Below are 22,500 nucleotides of genomic sequence, written 5' to 3'. Positions count from 1 at the left end.
TCTTCAAAATCTCTCTCTCTCTCTCTTTTTTTTTTCTCTTCCTCTCCTTCAACAGAGATTTCAGTTCAGTGCCGGCAAGCATTGCAGAGTGTCCTTTGATACTGCCAGCAACGCCTCAGAAAGCAGACCCCCCGCCCCCCACCCCCCCCTTTCAGATTGTAATTGTTCATAAGAACCTGATGAATGGATTAGTTCATCGTCCATTTCCTCATTTGATTATAAATGGCTTTAGTGTCTGGCCTTGAAGCTCACAGCTTTAATGAGTAAGGGATGGAAAATGGCAAAGCAAGCAGTAAAGTGTTATCGGGGAATGGCTCCTAAATGTAATTTATCAAGTTCTAATATTCGCCCTCAACTCCTTCAGTGAGTTCCTGAGGCGAATCTTGAGACAGTCAGTGGGACATTCTGTAGTCTGACGCTGACACAGAGAATTAAGCCTTGCACTGACAAAGACCTGTAGGCTTAGGAGAGAAGATCAAGTGGCGATCAAGTGATAGTGTGGAAGAGTCTTTTAGATATACTCCTGTGCATTAAGTTTGAATCACATTTTTGGAAAGTTTTGAGACATTCCATTCGATATTTTTGCTGTCGCCAATTCGTAAGCGTTTCGCTTCGCGCCAACTCGCCTGAAACTGCTGCGACTTTCGAAAGAACCGCCACCGCCGGTCTTACGACGTGACCCCCCCCCCCCCCCCCCCCCCGCCCTTTTGTACGTTAACCCCACCCACCACCTGCCCCTCCTCTCTCTGTTTATCAGGTCTTCAATTCTGTTTTTCCTGTCTTCTTCTCCTACAAACCCAAATCTTCCACCTGGAAGCGACTGAGCTGCGATAGTGGTTAAACGCCCTGCCAAGAAGTGCTGGAGCAGAAAAAAACAGCCCCTGCCTCTCTTCACAGGGCCATGTTGTCAGAACACAAAGCACTCTTTCCCTGGGCCCCTCGGGAGCCTGGGAGAAATCACAGACATCTCCAGACGTCAAAGCCCACAGTCTTTACCAAACAAACAGAAGCCCTACCGAGCAACGGGAGAGAGAGAGAGGGAGCGAGAGAGGAGGACAGGGAGAGAAGGAGCTCAATGGAGAGCGACGAGAGAACGGGAGTTCGGATGGAGACGTATAGAGACGAGCTAAAGGAAGAAGGGGTCGGATGGAGAAACAGGTAACGCGGAGGAAAAAAAAAAAAAAAGAGAGAGTGGGAGAGAGCGCAAGAGACGGTGAAGTGGAGAGAGAGTGAGAGGGATAGACAGATACGAAGGCACTGAAGGAGCTTCAGCAAAAGAGGGAGTCAGAGGGACTTGGAGGGTGAGAGAAAAGAGTGGAGAGGGAGAGGATAAGGGGGGAGAATGGGGTTGAGAGGGAGAGAGAGAGAGAGAGAGAGAGGAGGGGGAGAAAGTGTAATGCTGAGACGTGTCAAGAAAGGGCGCCGGGGCCCCCCTGAGGAATGTTCCTTGTCTGCTTCACAACCCGAAGACCAGCAAAAACCCTTTGGTTAGAGAGGAGCAAAAAAAAAAAAAAAAAAAAAGACAAGAGAGGTGGGGGGAAAAAAACAAGAGTGCACACTAGTGGAGTCCTCATAGAATTTCATCCTCTGGTTGCACAAAGCCAGGAATCCAACCAACGTTTCTTTCTTTCTTTCTCTCTTTCTTTTCTTTCTTTCTTTTTTTTCATACCCGTGAGTGTTCTTCACTTCAAAAATGCTCCCTGCATTGTTATCTGCCGACCAGCTGACCCGTTTGCCGAGGTGGCCGCCTGTGTGGAGAGAGGCACTGGTGGGCAGCCTCTCCTGTCTAGGGCTAGGTCCGCCGACTCGCCTCAAATCAGCCGTTTACACAGGATGTGCTTGAAATGGTGCATAGCAGGTTACCAAGAGCGACGGGTAGAGACGGGCCCTGCCAAGTTCAACAAGCTCCTCCTTTCTCTGCCAGTTTCTCTATGTGTGTGCGTGTGTGTGTACATGCCTGACGAGAACCATGTGCCCTCCTTTTTCTTTTTAGCCCCCCCCCCCCTCATTTTTCAGAAAAAAAAAAAAAAAAGAAAAGTTTAACCAGCCTGTTTTTTTGGCTGGGAGGGAAATCCTCCATCCGTCGTAGACATTTAAGGCGGTGTGGAGTTTTCTGGTGGAGCACCTGCAGTAGTAGCAGTGAAGGCGTGTGCCAACTCCGTCTGGGGTGTTAGGAGAACGAGCAGAGAGGAGCACGCTGCCACTAAAGTGCCATTTCCTCCTGGAGTACCACTCAACTGTAAAAGAGAGAAAAAAAAGGGAAGGGGAAAAAAAAAGAGTGACTCACATTTTTTTTTTTTTTTTTTTAAAACGCAAAATTCAGTCAGTATTCTCAGAGCCTCTGTAACCTCCTGCTCTCATTTCGGCTAAATTCTGGCCACTTCTCTTTTGAGGTTTTTCGGGTAAACTGTGGAAAGGACTGAAAGGTCGGGCAACTGCTTCCCCTATTAGCAGTGAGTTGAGAAACAGTTGGTACGGTGGCAGAAGAGAAGAAAGAAGATGTGAAACATGGCTGAGAGAAGAGCGCTGAGGCAAACACTGGCAGAGCAAGTCTCTCATTGGCCAGTGATGACTGTATCCTTACTCCTCATGGAGCATGCATTCTTCTCTGCTTAGGGCAGCGTAGGGCTACCAGTGCAAGACAAAGCATATGGAAGCTGTGGCCTCTCACCCACAAGTAGGCTGCTTCACAAATGGATCAAAACACACACATGCACACGTATGCACACACACACACACACTCAGAGAAACATGCACAATCTCTCTTGCTTCCTTTTTTCCTACCAGTCTTTCACTCATTGGCTTTCTCTGTTTTTTTTTTTCTTTCCTCCTGTAGCGTCTTATCCTATTCTCTCTTTCTTAGAGGTGGATAAAAGGTGGTAAAGAACTATGGAATATGGGTTTGTTAATTATTCGTTTACTTTGTTCCTTTTATCAGAATAATATTTTGATTAAAAAAAAAAAATATATATATATATGCTTAATAACCTTTATCATTCTTGTACCTCAGTCGGTCTTTGCTGCCTGCTGATCATATTGTAACGAGTATCTTTTTTCTCTCTCACTTTTTCCTTAGATCTTTTACTTATTTACGTCAGAAAACAGAATATCACTTTTCCATTCTCATATTTGTATGTGTTTTCTGTTGTTCTGTCCTCCATGAAGAGGCTTTAATTGACTTAGCAAATTGAACTTAATGGCGGGTGTAATTAAAATGCCCGCACCAGAAGATGGAGAGAGTAGATAAAAGATATAGATCTCTGATGTCCAGACAGATAGACTGATATTGGTTTTTGCAAAGTAATGAAGAGGGTCATATGTACCTGTAAAACAGTCTAGACTGTCTAATTGGACGCTGTTCTGTGAATCGCTAAGCAGGGCTGGAGAGCGAGGTCCAGGGCATTTTGACTGGCAGCTGGCTGGTGCGTTTGGCCTTGCTTTGGCCTCATTAAGCGTGTAGAATAGGCTTGCGTTCGGCAGTCAATGGGCAGTAATGGGTATATCATGTCCTTGTGTGAAATGAAGCTCGTTTGACCAATTGATGGCGATTGGTGTCATGAAAGAGAGTGGTCACAAGGCTGCTGCGGTGCCAGCCCAGACCCAACCGATTCTTCTCGTGTTCTGTTACGTCTCTCAGGAGAAAGAGGATTTAGGCATCTCTCCTCTGAGCGGCTTACGGTTACGGCTAACGAACAAAAGGGCACTTGGGGTAGGTGGGTGGGGTGCATATGCAGGTTTTTGAAACAGGGGATGATATCCATTTTTAGACATGAATGAGAGGTGATGGGCCAGGCCAGAAGGCAGCTTAATAACATTCAGTAAATCTGACACTGTCTGCCCATTGAAAGGTGTCATCGCTTAAAAGCTTTCTCTGCCTTTAATTGTGGGCGTTCCCATTGTGCTGGAAGGCGAAAGGTCAAGCAGGGGCACAGGACGATGGTGGTGGTTGAGGTGAGAGGCGGGTGTTATATGTAGGCCGGAGGGTGGAGGGCGGGGGAGGGTGAGGGGGGGTGGGGGCGAGGGTGGGTCGTTGCCTAGCATTTTTGGACTCCCACCGCTGTTGCCGTAGCAATACAAAAGAACCTCCAGTGTGCAGATTTCCTGTAGTACTCTTGAAAAGGCCTCTCAGTCTAAAGCTTAACTTCTTAGGAGTTAAAAAAGAGGAAAATGCAACAAGTAGAGTGGCTGCTTCTTACCACCTCAACAGTGTTGCCTAAAGCTCTTGCAATGCCATAGATACTAAAAATAAGATTAAGTGCTAAACATGAATTCCTGGTGATTGTGGATTTTCACATAGGGATCTTGTTGCTTGATTAAGAACTGCAAAATGTTTTAGTCAAAATGTTGGAGATAGCTCACAGAAAGGGTTTATATGAAAACATATACATTAAAAGCAACATGCGTCACTAATATCCAGGGAAAAGTCCTGTAATCTCTGCTTTTGGATTGGTTACATATGTATTTCTCCATAAGCAAAATGGTACTTGAGACATAATGCATTTCACATGCGCTCTCTGATATTCCATATTCTTCATTTAATGATTTTTTCACACATTGAGTCCTAATTCTGGAATGTGGGAATGTCATATTTATGGGGGGTAATAAAATTAATTTATGGCTTTTTCCAGGGAAACCTTTGAGAGGACTACAGTAGGTTGGGCATGTGTCTGTATGTTTATGTGTAGAAATGTGGGTAAGGCTTTTTCCCCACTCCTTTTCTGGAGTAATTGAAGCGGGGCCAGGGACTGCTAATTGAAGTCGTATTTGGAGTGATAGTGATGATGGAGACTCCTTCCTTCCCCTCTCTGTTTCCAGTGAGGGATGGTCAACATTTCTCAGCCTCTCTCTGCACAGATCCACTGACTACTGCAGCTCTGTCTCTAAACTCAGCTCCTTTTTCATGATAATCATAATAACCAACGTGCAGTATGTGTAATAGCCGCAGTATTAGCTCTGATTTGTAAAAACTTTGTCATTTTGTCAACAGTAATTTATTAACCTAGCGGTTGGGGTCTTGCCAGAATTATAATTCTGCTAACAATAACTAATGATGGTTTATTTAACATTTTGATCCATTTTCAAGCTATTGCTGACATAATTTGGGAGCCAGTCATACACACACACACACACACACGCACACACACACACACACACACAGAAATAAACGTTGATTCAATAACTGATGAAAAAAGAAAATCTTTCAAAATAAACAGATGGAAATTTGGAGCAATCTCCTTCAGCATAGAACATATGTATTAAAATTGTCAGTAAGTACAATCACCTCCAGTTTGGTTGTAATTTATCAAACAGCATTAAACAAATATACAAAAATAGAGTTAGGATCAGAAGTGACATAACCATGGGTCAGGGTTCATCTCTATGGCAGCAGAGGACTTTTTTGAAGTCCTAAGTTCATCGGCCACTCCGTGGCTAACCCTAGCTGAGGTGAAAGGGCACAGAGCCAGGCTTTGGATTTGCTCCCCGCTCTGCTAACTGGAGATAAATCACTCAGGAATCTCAACCCATCTCAGATTAATCCCTATAGACACACACACACAGACACACACACACACATATGCACGCACCCCCCCACCCTCCCCAACACACACACGCACGCACACACACACACACACTAACCAGCCTCCTCATTTTTCTTTTACCATGTTGATCAGTGCACACCCATTATGAGTCAGCCAAGAGTGGTTATGTAAAAGTATCATTTGAAATATATGAGTGTTGGCAAAGGCTTCAGTTGTGATTTTTAGAGGTTTGGTAAGGCAGTGCTAGGACTGCTTTGAGCACTGGACCACCTCCTGGTCAACATGACTATCCATAAAAATATTCTCAGCCAGACTTTAATGTGTGCTGGTATTAGGGTCATAACTCCCTAAGTGCTGATAGACAGACCTCTGTGGAGAGAGCGAGGAAAAGAAAGGGAGGAAAAGGGAGGGAAGGGAAAAGATTGAGGGTGAATAGCTACAGATATTTGGGAAACCTACAGACGGTGGGAGGGTGAGATGTAGGTAAGAGTTGAAATGGGAAGTAAAAAGTTAAAAAAAAAGAGAGAGAGATGGAAAGAGAAGGGTTGGGCCATTGGGAGGATCTAAAAGGAAGGAGGGAGGGATTCTGGAGCGGAGAGAGAAAGGGTTATTGTGAAAGGGAAGGGGGGGGGGGGTAAAGACGGTTTAAAAGTGGCAGAAGGCGGCTTTGGGTTGTCTTAGCTCAACGCTGTCCACGTCAGGAAACAGGGAGCATAATTGACACTAATTGGCATGTGTTTTTGCTGTCTCATTGCTTGTCAATAGACAAGGTGGAAAGAAAGTAACTTGGCAGGACCTGGTGCCAGTTTTGACCTCCCAGTCCAAAACAAGGAGATAGGGCCTTGTGTTGTCCCAGGAGCACTCACTCTGTGTGGAGCTGAGGGACCCCTTAAGTTTCTACATCTTTGTCCTTCTAGAGCTCCACTCCAGGCAAAAGAAAAAAAAAAACTGAGAACCCAGAGAGACGAATGAAGCGAAAAAAAAAAAGAGAGGAACAGAAGAAAAAAGAAATACGCACAGCGCAACTCTCAAAGTTGTTGCCCTGGAAACAGGGAAGGGTGAGGGACTCCAAACAATGGATCCAGATTCCTTTTTAAGTGTTGCTAATTAGCTTGCCTCTGCTTGGGCTTTGTGTTTGCCATCTTAAAAAGAGATTAAAGTCAACAGGGAGAAGCTTTGGGGAAGAGAAAGGGAATGTTGGTTTCTCTTTTTCTTCCCTTTAATAGCCAAGGGTGGTTAGAGAAGCAAGATGAAGGGCTCTTTGTGCCAAGTTCAAAATGATTGATGATATAGATTGATGATGTTATAGATGCAATTGAATATTGATGAAGTACAAGGAAAATGGTGTTTGTTTCTTTTTGTCGAGACATTTTTTTTTTCCCTGTAGTGTTAGTGTCAGCGTTTGTCTTTGGTACACATTGCGTTATATTGCATTCGGTTTTATCTGAATGCAAACAGGCAATGCCTCATGCCATATTCCAACATACTTTACATTGTTTTCTCCCTGCCCCATTTAGGCATCTGTGGATGGGTGAGAACAGTACCACCAGATCCGTCCCTTTGAATTGCATTCTGTCTTTGAATGTAGTCTGGAATGCTGGCTGTGAAAACCTTGTTTCCACCCAACAGGATGAATTTATCCGCTCCTAAATTAGAATCTTTCAACACACACACACACACACACACACACACACACACACACACGCACTTTCAAGTTGCCCCCATCTCACCCATATTCACATTCCAAAGGTTTATGCCTCCCTTAGACTTCAGATTTTTCTTTCTTTATGAATGAATTTAATTTTATTTGAATTTGAAAACAATAAGTTTTGAGGATAACAAACTGTATACACCTATAGCCTCTCTGAAGTGTTTTGAAATTCTTATCCATTTAATTTAAAGAAAATCATCTTGGGTAAGACTTCTCTTTTTGCCACATTGGAAATATATATATATATATATATATATAAATATTTTCAGGGTACTCTGTTGTTATACTCTGCTGAAATGTATTCTTTTTCTTCACTGATAATAACAAAGAAACATACTCCATATGGTGGGTTTGGATGAGAAGTCTCTTGTCACCAGTTAGCGCTATCCTGTTCTTGGAGCCCTGGTTGTGTGTATTGCGTTTGAGCTCAGGGAACAGTATAGGGTGTGGAACACTTCTGGACGACACATCATCTCTGTGGAGGCCACTGGGGAAGGCCGCATGGGCCGTGACTCAAATAACGCAGTAACACCTCAGCTGTAGCCTGGCACATCCTTCCAGCTTTTACAAAGCTCCGTCTGAAAAATCTTGAAAAGCATTCAGAACTGACAAGACCTTGAAAGCCCATTTTTTTGCTTATTAGTTTGCTCGACATTTGTAGCAGAGAGAGAGAGAGACAGAGAGAGAGAGAGAGAGAGAGAGAGAGAAAGGAGAGAGGTTGAAACTCTATCAAGTACAGCTTGTTTTTGCTTGCCAGAGAGGCGGCGTTTGAGAAAAACCGCAGCAAAACTGCCATGCAATTGCCATCAATTAACTGCCTGGGCTCCTCTGCCGCTGAAGCAGTTGAGTCTCCTCCAACAGTTTGCTTCTTGAACTCTCTTTCTCTCCCGCTCTCTCTCCCTCCCAGCCTCCCTCCCTCCCTCCACACACTTCTCTCAGAGACTTGGATCGGCTCATGTGGTACTCCATAGTACTACAAAGTAAGCTCGACTCAGAATGCCAGCAGCAAAGTAATGATGCCCAGAGAGCCTGGCCGGAGTGGATTACACTGATCTCTATTTCTCCTCTGGTGCAGGATGTGGGAATAAATAACCCCACTACATCAGTGTGTATGTGTTAGCACAATCAGGGGAAAATGCACTTAACGGTTGCGTAGATGCCTTTGAACCTGTAACTGCCTCTCCACTCTAAATGAGACAAATACCTTTTCAGTGTTAATTTACAATGTTAAACATTAAGTATCTAACACATTTACTGTAACGATGCCGCCTTTTATTATTGGTTAACATATATGTATTTTTTGGGGGAGGGTTGAATGGAGGTGAAAACACACATCTGGAAAACAGTAAAGATGGTTGGTTTCACACAGGTCCTTTTTTTTGGTAAAAAATAGAATGTAAAAGAATATATATATATAAATGGTCAAGCTTTTTCAAACATTACGGCATATTTTGAAGTTTTTTTTTTTTTTTCTTCTGCTTTTATTTTTTTATTGCCTTGGCTCCTCTGCGCCCTTTCCTCATTTTAATGGCCAGGGTGAGTCCAGAGAGGCCTGCTGTAGCTGCTTAAAATTTAAGGTTTTGCTGTAGTCTTTATATTGCGGAAACATTACATTAAATGGGAAAAAAAGGACAGCACAGTATTTTGAAGGTTGCTCAAATAATTTTAGCATTGAATAATTCTTTTGGCTTTTTGATTTTCAGGATTAACTTTATAACGATTTTGAACGAAAACAAATGTGACAAGCAACCGAGAGAGACTGCAAACTGCATGATGGGGCAGGAAGTACCAAATTAAAACCAGCCCAGGCAGAAGGAGAGTAAAAAGGGACAGGAATATGGTCAAAAGTACAGTTTGCTTCTAAGCCACCATGAAATTGGCTTGATCTGTCGACTCTGGGCATGGTAATGAGTCATGGGGACGAAGCTAAAATCTACTAAACTTTGGCCCAGAAGGGTAAACCCGATATTTTCCAAAAACCCACACCTCGTCTCATAGCCTAAGGTAGACAGCTGCTAACAGGCCCAATATGTCTAACTCCACTACCGTTGACGGCGTTCATTTGGTCACCAGCTGCCTGCTGAGCATTCCAACATTAAAACACAGAGCTGTAGATTATACAACAAGAGGTGCCTACAACGTACCAGATGAATTTCAATTAACAACAAGAAACAGCACGAAGAAATTTTCTGGAACTTTTCAAAAGTGTCAGAAGCGTTTCAGTTCATTTCGTTAGCCGACACTTCATAAATGGTGCCGTGCGACGTTTTGATTGTGTGGACAAACATATTGGCCTGCCGCGAGTCTGCACCACAAAACTGTTTGCAAATGGAAGCGTGTTTAAGGGGAAGTCTTAACTGCGATGGCTTCGTTAGCAGCTGACAACGATGCATTTGATACATTACTGGCAACCACTACTGGAAGCCACACTTCACTTAAATATGCCAGCCAGATATGAAGCAATCCCGCAAGTTGTCACACCAGTCAGCAATCAACCGACTTTTGGCAGGGAATTCTCAGGGCGCGATAGGTGTATTTTAGTATATTAAATTGCTCCAAGCTAAAGATGTTGTACAACCAGGTGTGATTATATTGCTAAATTCATCAAGTGACAGCCGTTTTAGCGGTTGGCTCAAATTACGTTTGTTGAAATTCTTTTATCTTTCCCATTTTCCCCCTTCTTTCTCCTAGTCTCAGTATAAGTAAACAAAGAAACAGTTTTACTCTTCTCTCTCAGATGTACCATATTTCAAGAGGAGATTGAACTTTTTAAATCTTGGGAGGGATCATCTGTTAACCTCAAAAGAGGTAGCTCTGGTGTAGCTTTATTTTTCTTTTAAGGTTGAATGAGAAATGGGTGCATCCCATCCCTTTTCATTGCTGTTCCCAGATCAGCTAGCCTTCAGTATGTAAGCAGCACAAAAGCATCCAGCTGTGACCAAGGGTCCTTTAGGAAGTAACTCTAAATCAGACTGGGTTTAGCCGCTGTAGATGCGAGTGGATGTGGTGTCAATATAGTTCAGAAAAGTAAGCTTTGGAAAAAAAGAAAAAGAAAAAGTAAGAAGGAGAAGAAGAAAAAAAACAAACAAAAAAAACTCCACACACCTTTTCCTAGACCTGTCAGAATTCAGGAGGGGGGATTCAATTCATAATTTCTTTAATTTAAAAATGACATTTCTCCTGTGAACTGGAAACTTTTTTCTCTCAGGTCCATTTTCTTGACACCATGACTGTTACTTGTCTCTCATGTTGCCTTCTGTGAGCCAGGTATTATGAGTCAGAATTTGAGCACACCCTGTTATTCTCCTAGATAATCCAAACAAATTACACGCAACATCAATTCACTGAAAATATACTCGTGTCAACAATTTTGCGACCAAGGAAATACAAGCATTCCTCCTCGTGTGCCAATAGCTTTTCCTTTTAGAATAACACAACTATAGAGACTGTAGCACTGCTTCATCTGGATGTCTTCTCATTTTTTCCTGTTTCTTCCTCTCAAATATAAAGTCATGCAGGACAATGGCATTATTGTATCCAGTCACGGTGTGTGACATAATACCACAAAGCTGCTTAGAACGTGAGTAAATATGTCATTTGTCAGAAAAAAGCCTCAGTGTAAGTGGAGCATGTTGACAAGGGTTTACTTAAGAATGAATTAAAAATGAAGGTGTGTCGACTAGCTGAGATCCTTTGGGAGGTAATAATTGCACTTTGCTGACCTTCCCTAAAAGGGTCCTGCATATGAAACTATAAATAATCTCTCTTCATGTCTGCTGCTGATTAGAGGTCATCTGAGATTGGAATGCGTGACTGTTGGTCAGGAGCTGTGACAGGGTTTTTGGCACAGTGAGGGTGCGTCCTTTGCTCGCACAGTGTGACGGGGCTGGACTCTTATGGACAGAGAAATGCCTCCCCCCACCTCTTCTCCCCTCCAGGATGATTAGGGAAGCTTGTTGCTCCTCTCCTCTCCCCTCCCTTTCTCCTCTTATCCACTACATCCATATGCCTCTTTGGCTTCTGCCAGTAGACAGTGGCTTTTCTCAAAGTGGTGAGGGACTGCGTCGGACGGCCCTTGTAACCCGACTCTCGCTGACCTCCCCTGTTTCCGCCGCCCTCCAACCCCCACCCGAGCCCCCCCCCCCCCCACAAGGACAGCCCACTGTCGGTCAGGTCCTGTTTTTCTACGGGGGTAGTCGTGGGGGTTGTTGCGGGCGTCAACAATGGTCCTCTGTCAGCGATGATGGATCATTCCAGCATATGGTGCCCACCTGTCCGCCACAGAGCAGGCCCCTCTCTGTTTGGATTTACAGATCTGCCCGCATTCTCTCTGCTTCACTCCTCCAAACACAGCCAGATTACTTCACAGATTCATCACCTCGCAATCCTGTTTGCTTAAGCAACCTGAGCCTAATGAATAGAACCTGGCAGATCTAGGAACAATCCCACCATGACTCACATTGGTACTTTTTACTGGTCTTTTTTTTTTTTTTTAACAAAAAAATACTTCAAAGTTGCATATGTCAGTACACGTACGCACATCTGTGCACACGGACAACAGTCATTCATGCTCACACACACACACACACACACACACACACACACACACACACACACACACACACTCACACACACATACACACTCACACACAAACTGCTGCTGTGTTCTTATACTAAAGTAATTTTTTCCTATTCTTTTCCCTTATTGGACCCTCATCTGGAGCCAGCCCCACGCCACCCACCCATTCCCTCACCAGCCCACACTAAAAAAGAAAAAGAAACAGAGTTGTCAGCCATTTCTCTACAGCCCCATTAGAGAGCAGGGGGAGGAGAGAGAGAGAGAGAGAGAGAGAGAGAAGAAAGTGGGTGAGCACGGGGTGGGGGGGGGGGGGGGGGGGGGCGCACCCCCTTCCTCCCCCCCTCCCACCGTCCGACCCTGCTGAATTAAAAAATGCACTGTTATTAAAGGCGATGTCAGGAGTGTTGATTTACAGGGGGGCCGATGACAAGTCAGAAGAACTCACACACTGTGCGCTTAGGCCGCCAAGCTGGGTTCTGACCTCTTCACCCTTCCCTTCCCCTCAGAGTGTGCGCCCGCCCCGCACTCTAATAAAACCTGTCTAACACAGCAGCACAATGGACCTGTTGTTGGGCCAGGCCAGCCGCGGCCTCCCTCATATTTTCTTTAAAGGTGCAGTGCACCCCCTGTGAATGCCACAGGCCTGCAGGGAGAAGAGGGTGAGAGAGAAGGAGAAAGAGAGAGAGGGAAAGAGGAGAGGGATAGAGAAAAGGAAAGGAAAGGAGTTGTGACTTGCTGTACAATGCTAATGCCTGCTGCAGTTAGCCTGAGCGATGGAGAGAGAGAGGGAGAGAGAGAGAGAGAGAGAGAGAGAGAGAGGGAGGAACAGAAGAGAGGAGAGTGTAGGGAAAAAGAAGAAAAGCGTGTTGAGTTGCGTTTTTTTTTTTTTTTTCACGTTGCGGCCTGGACACGGAGGTCTTTTTCTTTGTGTGAGGCGAGCTGACTGAGTAGCTCCTTTTTTTATTAGTTCCAAAAAGTTTTTTTTTTTTTTTTTTTTCCCCCAGTCTCCCTTTTTCCAGAGTGTCTGTAAACTCGCATGTTTAAACCCAAAGCTTCTTTCCGGGAGAGCAGTTTGAGAACGTGGCCCGGACACTGTAACTAGGCTCGTTCCTCACAGTCACTGTTTGACTTTAGCAAACCTCTTGCCCCTATACTCATCCCAGACTATACTGACAAAGAACAGCAGTGTTACCAGCCATTCATCACTGGCTAGTTAGCACAACCCAAACACAGCTCACCCTTAAACAAGAGACCAGACAGCCATCACCTCAAAATAATCGAAGCATTTATTAAAGCCATAAATAGGCTTTTAATAAAGTGGTAATCAGTGTGGTAATTTTGACAAAATTGTCCCTTATTGTTGCCAGACTTGTCTGGGAGGGCTTGTGTGTGTGTGTGTGTGTGTGTGTGGAGTAATTCACACCACATGCCAGAGAGTGGAGTTGGCTTTAGCGAAGGGGGCTGCTGGTCACTCTAGCTTATACAGCGCACTGCTGAGGTCAAACAGTCTGGTTGGTTGGTGTTCGTGAGTGGTATGGCAACGAGTGTGTGTGTGTGTGTGTGTGTGTGTGTGAGCTTTTGATTCAATTGCAACCTCAGCAAAACTAGCAAGTGCTTTTGATGCAGATGGTTTTCATCACACAGACCATGAATTTGATTGTACAGGGAGGCCTCTCTCTCACTCTCTCTCTCTCTCTCTCTCTCTACCTTTTTTGTGGTTGAAAAAAAAAACAGGGATATCCCCCCCTTATAAAGTCACTGCAGTGTGTAGGCAGACAGGCTTGTGCAATGTGTTTTCATGACAGTGAACATACACACACTTTAAATTAATATGCCATTAGCTCTAACAGCTAATTATTACAGACAGATTGTTTCCACATCGTGGTGTTCATTTTACTCTTGTTTCCTTTTAACGTGATGTTCAGGTTGTGTTTAATTTCCTCAATATTCAGTAAATGACTAAAATGACTGGCACACCATGTACCATCATGATATGTGTGTTTCTTCAAACTCTTAGAAAAGCACACGTGGTGTCATTTGATATCTGTTCAGCTGGGAGACTGGATCCCATGGCACTGTTGGCAGCTTGATCAAGAGAGTTTTTTGTTTTGTTATGTTTAGTTTTGTTTTGTTTTGTTTTGGGGAGGGGGGAGGGGGGCGGTCAGGGGTTCGGAGGTGGGCATCAGCGTGTCTGTATGAAGATTTATAGTTTGTGTCAGTTTTTGAAAGCGAAAGGGTCACCCCACCCCCCCAACTTCATCTTTTTCATAAATCAATATTTACCATGTAACCTTCCCCTCACTCTCAGGGCCAGGAAGCAAATGTGCATCCTGATGAAGCTTTTCAAAACGCTGTTTGCCCCTGATTTACTGCAGCCTGCTGTTTTTGTTTTGAGAGGCGTATTTTGCTGTTGGCCCACGGCCCCCGCGCTGATGTGTTCAAACAAAATTTGGGCCTGTGGAATTCCTGCGCGCCCATAAACAGCCGTCTCCTCTGTCGCCAGGGCCCCCCGGCGGGTCGCGCGGCGTGAAGATGGTCCTTTTTGTCAGCTGAGGGTGACAGCAGACACGATGAGTACCACTCGAGGTCTGAGAGGAAAGGAGAAAGGAGCGAAGGAGAGGTGTGGCTCCTTGGTTAAGAAATTGCGCCTCCTCCTCCTCGTCCTCCTCCTCCTCTTGTTCAGCTCCCGAGGAGACACACTGCACTCCTCCTGGCAGTCTGTGTAATCTGGAGAAGTCTCTCAGTTAGCCACTGCCACACACGCGCATACACGATCTTACATGATTATTTATTGAGTGGGCTGGGTCAGTCATAAGGGCTGAGTGTATCCCTCCTGCAATTTGAGAAAGTGTAAGATGTTAGTGTGTGTGTGGGTGTCAGTGTATGTGTGTATGATTGTGTGTGCGTTTTACCAGTGTGCTTTCATCTTGTCCACAGGCCCTTCAGGCAGCGCGCCAGTTCCTCCTCCAGCAGGCCACTGGGCTCAACTCCCCCAGCAGCAACGAGGTCAAACAGAGCCCTGTGCAGGTCAGTCACAGATACACACACACACACACACGCACACACTCACACACACACACACACACACACACACACACTCACTGTCTTTCACTTCTCTTTCTCTGCATGTGCACATACATTCAGCGTGGCTACTTGTAATACACATAAAGTGAAACTCTCTCTAATACACGCACACACACACACACACACACACACACACAAATATATGTTTTCCTCCAGAGCATGTCCACATTGCCTGACTGGGCCGGTTGGTCAGAGCTGTGGATACACCACTGGAGACAGCACCAATTCCTCAGGGCTGTGGTGGAAGCCCACACACAGTGCACCCTGTCTCTCCCTCCTGGGCTCCTGGGCCGGGGGCTCCGACCAAGCTGGTCTAGCACGGTGCCCAGTATACAGACATATACCTTCTCTCAATTACCAGTACTCCCTTATCCTGTACCAATACTCATCAACAGTGTCCAGCCTGATAACTGCACAAAGCAAAACGAAGGCTGAAGTATGAACAGAAACTGTAATAGTAGAATTTGAAGAAGAGTTGTGTACAGATTCTTCCTTTCTTTTAGAACTGGTCAGCACTTATCTTGTGTGAGATCCCATTGTATCTCCCTCCATGAAATCCCAAATCCCACATATTATTACAAAATTTAGTCACCAACTAAAAATAGTGGATGCCCTACTCAGTAATGTGCGTATATAAAATGTGTGTGTGTCTGTGTGTGTGTGTGTGTGTGTGTGTGTGTGTGTAAAACCCTTGTTAATTCCGACTATAGCAGAACAATCCCATCTCCACAGCTGCCAAATGAAATTGGGACACGGGCGGTAGCTCTCACTACAGTAACACTTCAGTCTGCTGTAACAGTGGACTTTCCCATGCCGTCAGATTCTCTCCTGTTACGCAAAGCACAGCAAAAAGCTTTGATATCACAGTCATGAAACATGTCTGCGCACACATAGACACATACAAACAGACAGAAACCTACACACACACACACACACACAAAAACCACATACACTCACACACATTTGCCTTTGACATTAATGTAGCTTGGCATGTGCAGAGAGGGGTAGCTTGGTTATACAGCTACTCTTTTTTTTTTTTTTCCAGGCTGATCAGAATGTTGTAGTCGACAAGCCTGTAGAGTAGAGTAGAGTAGAGAGAGAGGGAGAGAGAGAGAGAGAGAGACCACCTTTAGAGTGAGGGCGGTCGAGGAAAGGGGGGGGGGGGGCGGTCAATAAAAACAGAGGGTGAGGGAGAGCCGAATTAGAGACAGAACGAATGAGTGAGAGGAGAGAAGCCCAGAGTTTTTCAAATCATCAATAATCCAGAGGGGAATGCGGGCTGACAGTTTAAATGGCCGTGTTGAGAGGTTTTCCCTTCAGGGTAATTAACATTATCAAGGAACAGCAGGTTACCTCGTTAGTGCCGCACTCATTTAATTAACAAACCACACTAATTAGATTGAACCCTGGGCTGGAGTTTTTCTACAGCAGGCGTATTGAGTTAAGGAAAAGTCAAGAAAAAAAATGCAGTGTCTTTACTCGGTCAACAGAAGATTGCGTATGATCGTGCTTAGTCAGGAAGTTGCTCAATTTTCATGCTTAATCACAGAAAACAATTAGGGTTTTGTTTTTTTTTCTTTTCTTTTCATCTTTTATCTAACGTGCTTACATATTCGTATGAAAAACAGGTAGCCTATTGAAACTGATTTAGAAAACAAACAAGACTTCATGTATTTTTGTTACTTCATCATCTGGAAACTCTTGAAAACTGTCAGTATATTTTTACTACATTAATTCCCTCGAGGCCGCTGAGATGTAAAAAAAAAAAAAAAATCAATAACACGCACATACACAAACACACACAGAGTTCTGGATTGATTTTTATTTATCTATAGGCTTGCCATAACGCCAAGACTCCCAGCGTCCTCCAAGATTGTTGGCTGTTGATCGTCAGACTGCACGATGTTGTCTCCCTGGTTGGATATGTTTCCAAAGAGAGGAGGCGGCGGAGGAGAGTAGCTCCTCCAATGGCTAATGCGCAGTCGGGCTTGCATGCTGATTAGGGGAGTACCCGGAGACTGTGCTTTGTAGTGTCACAGCCTTATCCACAGCCCCAGGGCAGGCATCTTCAACATCCCCTTCTTTCCTCAACTCCTCACCCCACGCCCATCCTCCCCTCCAACCCCCGTGTCTCTGTCCCTCTAAGGATTTGCGGGATTCCTGCTGTCCACTGGGTTTCTCCTCCTCTTGAAAGGGTATCTTTGAGTTTTTTGTTTGTTTGCTCCCCGTCCCTACCCGAGAGACGTGCGGCTCTCGTGTTTACTCGTACTTAAAGTTATTTAGAGGGAAACGCTCTGCGTTACGTCTACAGAGCTATAAAAGTGGGGATTTTTTCTTCAAAAATGGATAAAATGATTTAAAAAAAAAAAAAAAAAAAAAAAGCTTTTATGTGTCATTTTTCAGACAAGTCAGAAGCGGTAAAAATCGCACGCTTATTGCGTTTAACTCGAGGCAGTCATTTTTAGGACCCTCCTGTGAACGTCGGTAGAATCATGGAAGTGACATTGGTTTCGTTTTTTCTGTTTAACTAAAGTTCTCCTATGATATACGTGAATGCGTGGATAATGGTGAAAGTTAGAGTCATGATAAAAGATTTGAAGCTAGTAATCCCATGCTGTAGCACTCAGAAAGGATGGAGAGGCCTTCAGCTAAATGACTGCTATTCGTCAAGAGATCCTTGTTCTTTTTTTTTTATATTATTCTTTCAATCTTATTTGAAAGGTATTTTTTAACATTTCCAAATTTCTGTGACTGTTATGAAGAGGTAATTGAAGCAATCATCCGGTGTCAGACCAAGGGGAGTGTGAAAGTCTTAAAATCCAGTCAATTCAGAGCAGCCTGGGCGGCAGGCTGGTGACAGACTGCACACAACAGACAGACAGAAAATGGCTCCTCATTGGGTTAACTCCTAGCGGGGCCTTTTCAGAGATGCAAATGGAGCCTAACAAATAATGAAATCTTTTGGTGCTCGATAATTAGATTTTTTTTTTCCTGCTTCTCCAAAGGAGGCAGAAGTTACATTACACAGCCTTTTGTCTGAATGTACCAGAAGAACCTTGGCCATGACCGACAAGCTCCACCCACCATGCTCATTTTCCCTCCATTTTTCTTTTTCTTTTTCTTTTTCTTTTTCTTTTTCTTTCTTCCTTTCTTCCTTTCTTTCTTTCTTTCTTTCTTGTGCAAACTTCTCAGCTGCTGGGATGCTGTTTGCTGTTTTTTTTTTTCCTTTTTTTTTTTTTCTTTTTGGTGATGACAAACAATTTCTGGTAGACCCTTGTAATCCATCTGCTTCTTCTTCAATTAAACAGGCTTGTTCGTGTGCGTTTAATAAGTAAGTTCATTTCAAAAGAGCTACACCACAGTTTTGAAATAGTGCTTTCCATCTGGTATATCTTTACTTTTGAGGCATATGCATAACTACCTGTGAAAAAAAAAGCCGTCTGTCATTAATGGTTAAATACACCAGGCACACGAGTGTTCACACGTGTGTGTGTGTGTATAGACAAAATAGCCGCTCACGGTGGCAGAGAGCACAAGGCATGTGCCACGCCATTGTGTGTGTGTGTGTCTCTTGGCAGGAGTGTATTAAGATGCAGCGTGTGGCACACATACAGACACACGTGGCTCCAGCCCATCACTGTTGGTAATTGAAAAGAAAAAAAAAAGTGTCCTCTTTTCATGTATTATTGAGGACCTCGTTTAATTAAAAAAAATGAAAAGACTCATTAGAGACATGCTAATTAGTTTCCTTCTCTTGAGCGTTAATAGAGAGGCCCTGGTGCCTGCGTGGCTTTGTGCTGAAAGAGTGCAACATTTAAATGAGCTGATGGAGATGGGTGTTGCCAGCTGGCACACTGCCCCACCCCCTCATCCCCATAAGCCATTGCAGTTCCCCTCACTGGGCGAGAAGCCTGAGATCACCCTGAGCCACAGAGGAACTGCACACCCAACGTTCACCCAACCCTAAAACCACAGTACTTATCAAGTCTCATTTCTCATGAGTGTTCTAACACATTATTACAAAGGAAAACAGTCACTGCTGATCATAAAATTAAAAAAAAAAAAAAAAAAAAGGTGTGGCCAGAGATTATACTCTTCAAGAACCCTTCAGTTCTTTTTTTTTTTTTTCCCTTCTTTTTTTTGCTTTGGTTCATTTGGTGGAGCTGCTTAGTTGGCAGTCGCTTACTTATTTATTGATTTATGTTTTGGGATGTCCGTCAGCCGGGCGTCGGGGGCCGGGGAGGGGGACACCCGGCGTGGAGGAAACCTGACAGAATGAGAGGGGAAAGAAGGAGGACAGGAGATCAGGGGACAAACACTCGGGGCTGCAGTGGCCGTTTCAGAGTTTGGGTCTGGCCACTGGAGTGTGAAACTCTATTTTTTGATTTGAAACATGAGTGAAATGTGTAATGAAATCGGGTCAATAATGGGCTTTTATACTTCCCAGCTAAAGTCATCTCTGTTGTGTTCCACTGGAAATTTGTTGTCATTTTTATTCTGGAGCAGTGGGGCGTTAGATAGACCCATGTTGTGTGTGTGTGTGTGTGTGTGTGTGTGTGTATCGCAGAAAGCAGGCGACTAATGGAACGGGGAGGGGGAGTCGTGGAGGAAAAGAGGGATTTTCCACTTGAACTTGCTTTACTCAGGGCATTCTTACTGCACTGCTTTTTCATTTGTTCGAACCCTGTCAAAAAAGTGGTCCCTGGGTGGAGATCCGGACAAGCCTTGAACACTGTGTGAAAATAAGCGAGTGACAGCTCAGAGGCAGCTTCTCCTCCAGCCCCCAGCGGCCGGCTCTTATTACCACACCGCAGCGGCTCCCCTTACCCCTGCACCGAAGCAAAGGCAAACAAGCAAACAAAAGATCCACCAGCATTCTGTCCACCCGCAAAGATGAAACGGAGAGCAGATACCTGGGGGAGGTAAAAAAAAAAAAAAAAAGTGTGGGGGGAGAGGAGGGTAGGTTAGGGGAATTTTTTTTTTAGGCCCTGTGGATTATTTGGGGATAAATTAGCTCTCTCTCTCTAAAAAAAAAAAAAAAAACCCTACACGCTCCACAACTTCTCTTTAGGCAGGAAGAAAACGTCATGGAGACACCTGGTCTGAATGCCTGGAGCTTTTCATCGAAGCTGTTATTAAGATGACAGCCCTCTTCTGTCTCCCATTCTACTCAATAAAGACCCTTCATTCTCCACATGTAGCCTTAATATCTTGCAGTCTGTTTGAAGGTGGTGTTGCCACTGTTTAAAAAGCTTCCCCCCTCAGTGACCTAGCGGCTTCCCTCATCGCTTCCACCAGAGAAATGTAACCTTTTTGGCCTTTTCCTAGGATTAAGGGAGGAGAATTGTATTATAGGACAATGGAGGCATTTTTGGGACTCCTATCCTTGTGTTGATGAATACACCCTGCTTTTGTAAGGTATTGGGCTTTTTTTTGTGTGTGTGTGTGAAGGTAGAGTAGAAGCTTATATTTTAGGAATGTACGAGCTTAGTGCCTACAGTGGGAAATGAGTTAAATATGGATAGGGTTCAACAAACCAAAAAAAAAAAAAAAAAATGCTAAGCTAAACGCGAAAGATGTCGTTACCCCCGCCACAAAGCTCACCTTAGTGCTGACTCACAGATCCAGTTCTATCAGTGCTGGGCTCCACCTGTCTTTCCAGGTGGCCTGTCCCCCCCCCCCCCCCCCCCCCCCATGCCTCCGTCCCCACACCCCTACTCCACCCGTCCCAGCCCCCTCCCTCAGCGGCCCACACCTCGAACACGAGTCATTGGAATTCCCTGCGCAGCGGCGGGACTCCGCCGTCCCCTAAATGAAATGTGACGGCTTGTTTACTGGGCCGGCCTTTTGGGAGGCTGCTGATGAGAGCAAGCGTGAATAAACAGATCATAATGCCTATCAACAGAGAGTGCAGGTGCCCTCAAGCACCAGTCAGACGTGAGGAGAGCGGTGAGTGAGTGAGAGAGAGAGAGGGATGAGAGAGAAAAATAAGGAGGGAGAAAGAGAGAGTGCCTTTTGAGTTGGCAGTCCACTGTTCCCTCAGTGGGGTGGGTAATTCTTTTTGACAGGGATAAACAGCACAGGGATGTTGTCCTCAATGTGCGTCAGTGAGGAAAGTGTGTGCGTGCGTGCATGCGTGCGTGTGCGTGCGTGTGTGTGCGTGCGTGTGTGTGTGTGTGTTTGTGTGTGTGTGTTTGTGAGAGTGCGGGAAGGGGAGAGAGAGAGAGAAAGAGAGGCTCTCCTTCTGTGTCGATCCTCCTTGTCATTTTTCAATTATCCGCAGCAGTCTGGGGTCTCAGCAGACGCTGGTGAGCTTGAAGACAGATCATTTAGATGGAGTGTACTGTTTATATTTTGATTATAGGTTTCTTTCCTCCATTGCTCTGCCTTTCTGTGCCATCAGGCTCTCAGTTTACTCACACATGCACACACACGCATGTCTACACTCATTCACACACACACACACACACACTCAGCCAAAAAGAGAACAGAATTACTTTGCTGCTAAATTCATTCTCTTCTTATGTCTGAAGCCCTGGGGAGAACATGATGCTCCTTTCCACTGCCTGACAACTTGTCTCTGTGCCCAAACCATGCTAATATATGTCAGTCAAGATTTCAGATATCAGTGTAGATGTCTGCTCCATCTGCCTAGTCACACAGTCTTTGGGCTCCAAATGCCACTTTGTAATAATTCATATTCCATGTCAAATCTGAGTTCTCTAGCAGTCTTTAAAGAAGTCGACCTTTGCACCCTTTTCTAAATCCCCAACTTTTAAGGGGCATTTATCAGATTTTCCTTCTCTTTATACCGACGAGTATATTATTCCTCTCCAGCAATAAAAAACCTTTCAAAACTCAGCCAGTCCCAATTATAGCTTTATGGAGTTCATTCTCTTCGTCTGCTTACAGTTACACTTTTGCTACATGGGTTTTCTCCACGCTCTCTCCTCACACTCTCTCTCTCTCTCTCTCTCTCTGTGTGTTTGTATGTGTTTTCATCTATGTTTGTTTGTATGTGTGTATGTGTGTGTGCGTGTGTGTGCACCACAGCTATACGTGTGATAATTACCCTGTAATATGGAATGGCATAGAAAGCTCCAGAGAGCGAGGATGCATTCATCATCCATTTATTTAAATACCATAATTTAGTGCATAGCTCATTACTGTGAGACTGACCTTTCCCGACAAACAAGACTTTCCCATACCTCATTCAGAACATGAATGTTTTTGGTATTCTGACATGCAAAAAGAGAGAGAGAGAGAGAGAGAGAGGGGTGTTTTGACTAAGAAAGCTGATGGCGAAGCTGTCCATTCAAAACTGTTTTGAGTTCAGTGTTTTGATAGTAGATGTATCTGCGGACAGTGTCTAGGGTAAAGAGCGCTGAGTTTTGTCCTCAGCCTTTCTCTGTATGAACGACGTTCAAAAAACCTCAAAAAACCCTTCAGTTAGCAGGCGTTAGAATGAATAGTCGAAAAAAAAGGAACACGGTCGGTTACTCTTAACAATCACCTTGCTGTTTCTAGAATATTTACAGCATTAGCTAATACAGTTTGTCATTGTGCTTTCATATCAGAAGTCTCTA

At 44.5% G+C, this 22,500-nt stretch overlaps 1 protein-coding gene across 1 annotated transcript in view; it reads left to right on the top strand.

Moving 5' to 3' along the window:
- foxp4 (forkhead box P4) overlaps positions 1–22,500 on the top strand; it is a 114,587-nt gene that overhangs the window by 45,300 nt on the left and 46,787 nt on the right. The window contains exon 3 of the mRNA XM_030776375.1: positions 14,768–14,857. Within this exon, the coding sequence (XP_030632235.1) occupies positions 14,768–14,857 (90 nt within the window). The remainder of the gene's footprint in view (positions 1–14,767; positions 14,858–22,500) is intronic.

Source organism: Chanos chanos, chromosome 6 (assembly GCF_902362185.1).
Source record: "Chanos chanos chromosome 6, fChaCha1.1, whole genome shotgun sequence".
NCBI classification, from domain to species: Eukaryota; Metazoa; Chordata; class Actinopteri; order Gonorynchiformes; family Chanidae; genus Chanos; species Chanos chanos.
Note: the sequence above shows the minus strand (reverse complement) of the source record. Positions and strands in the feature narration are given on the sequence as shown.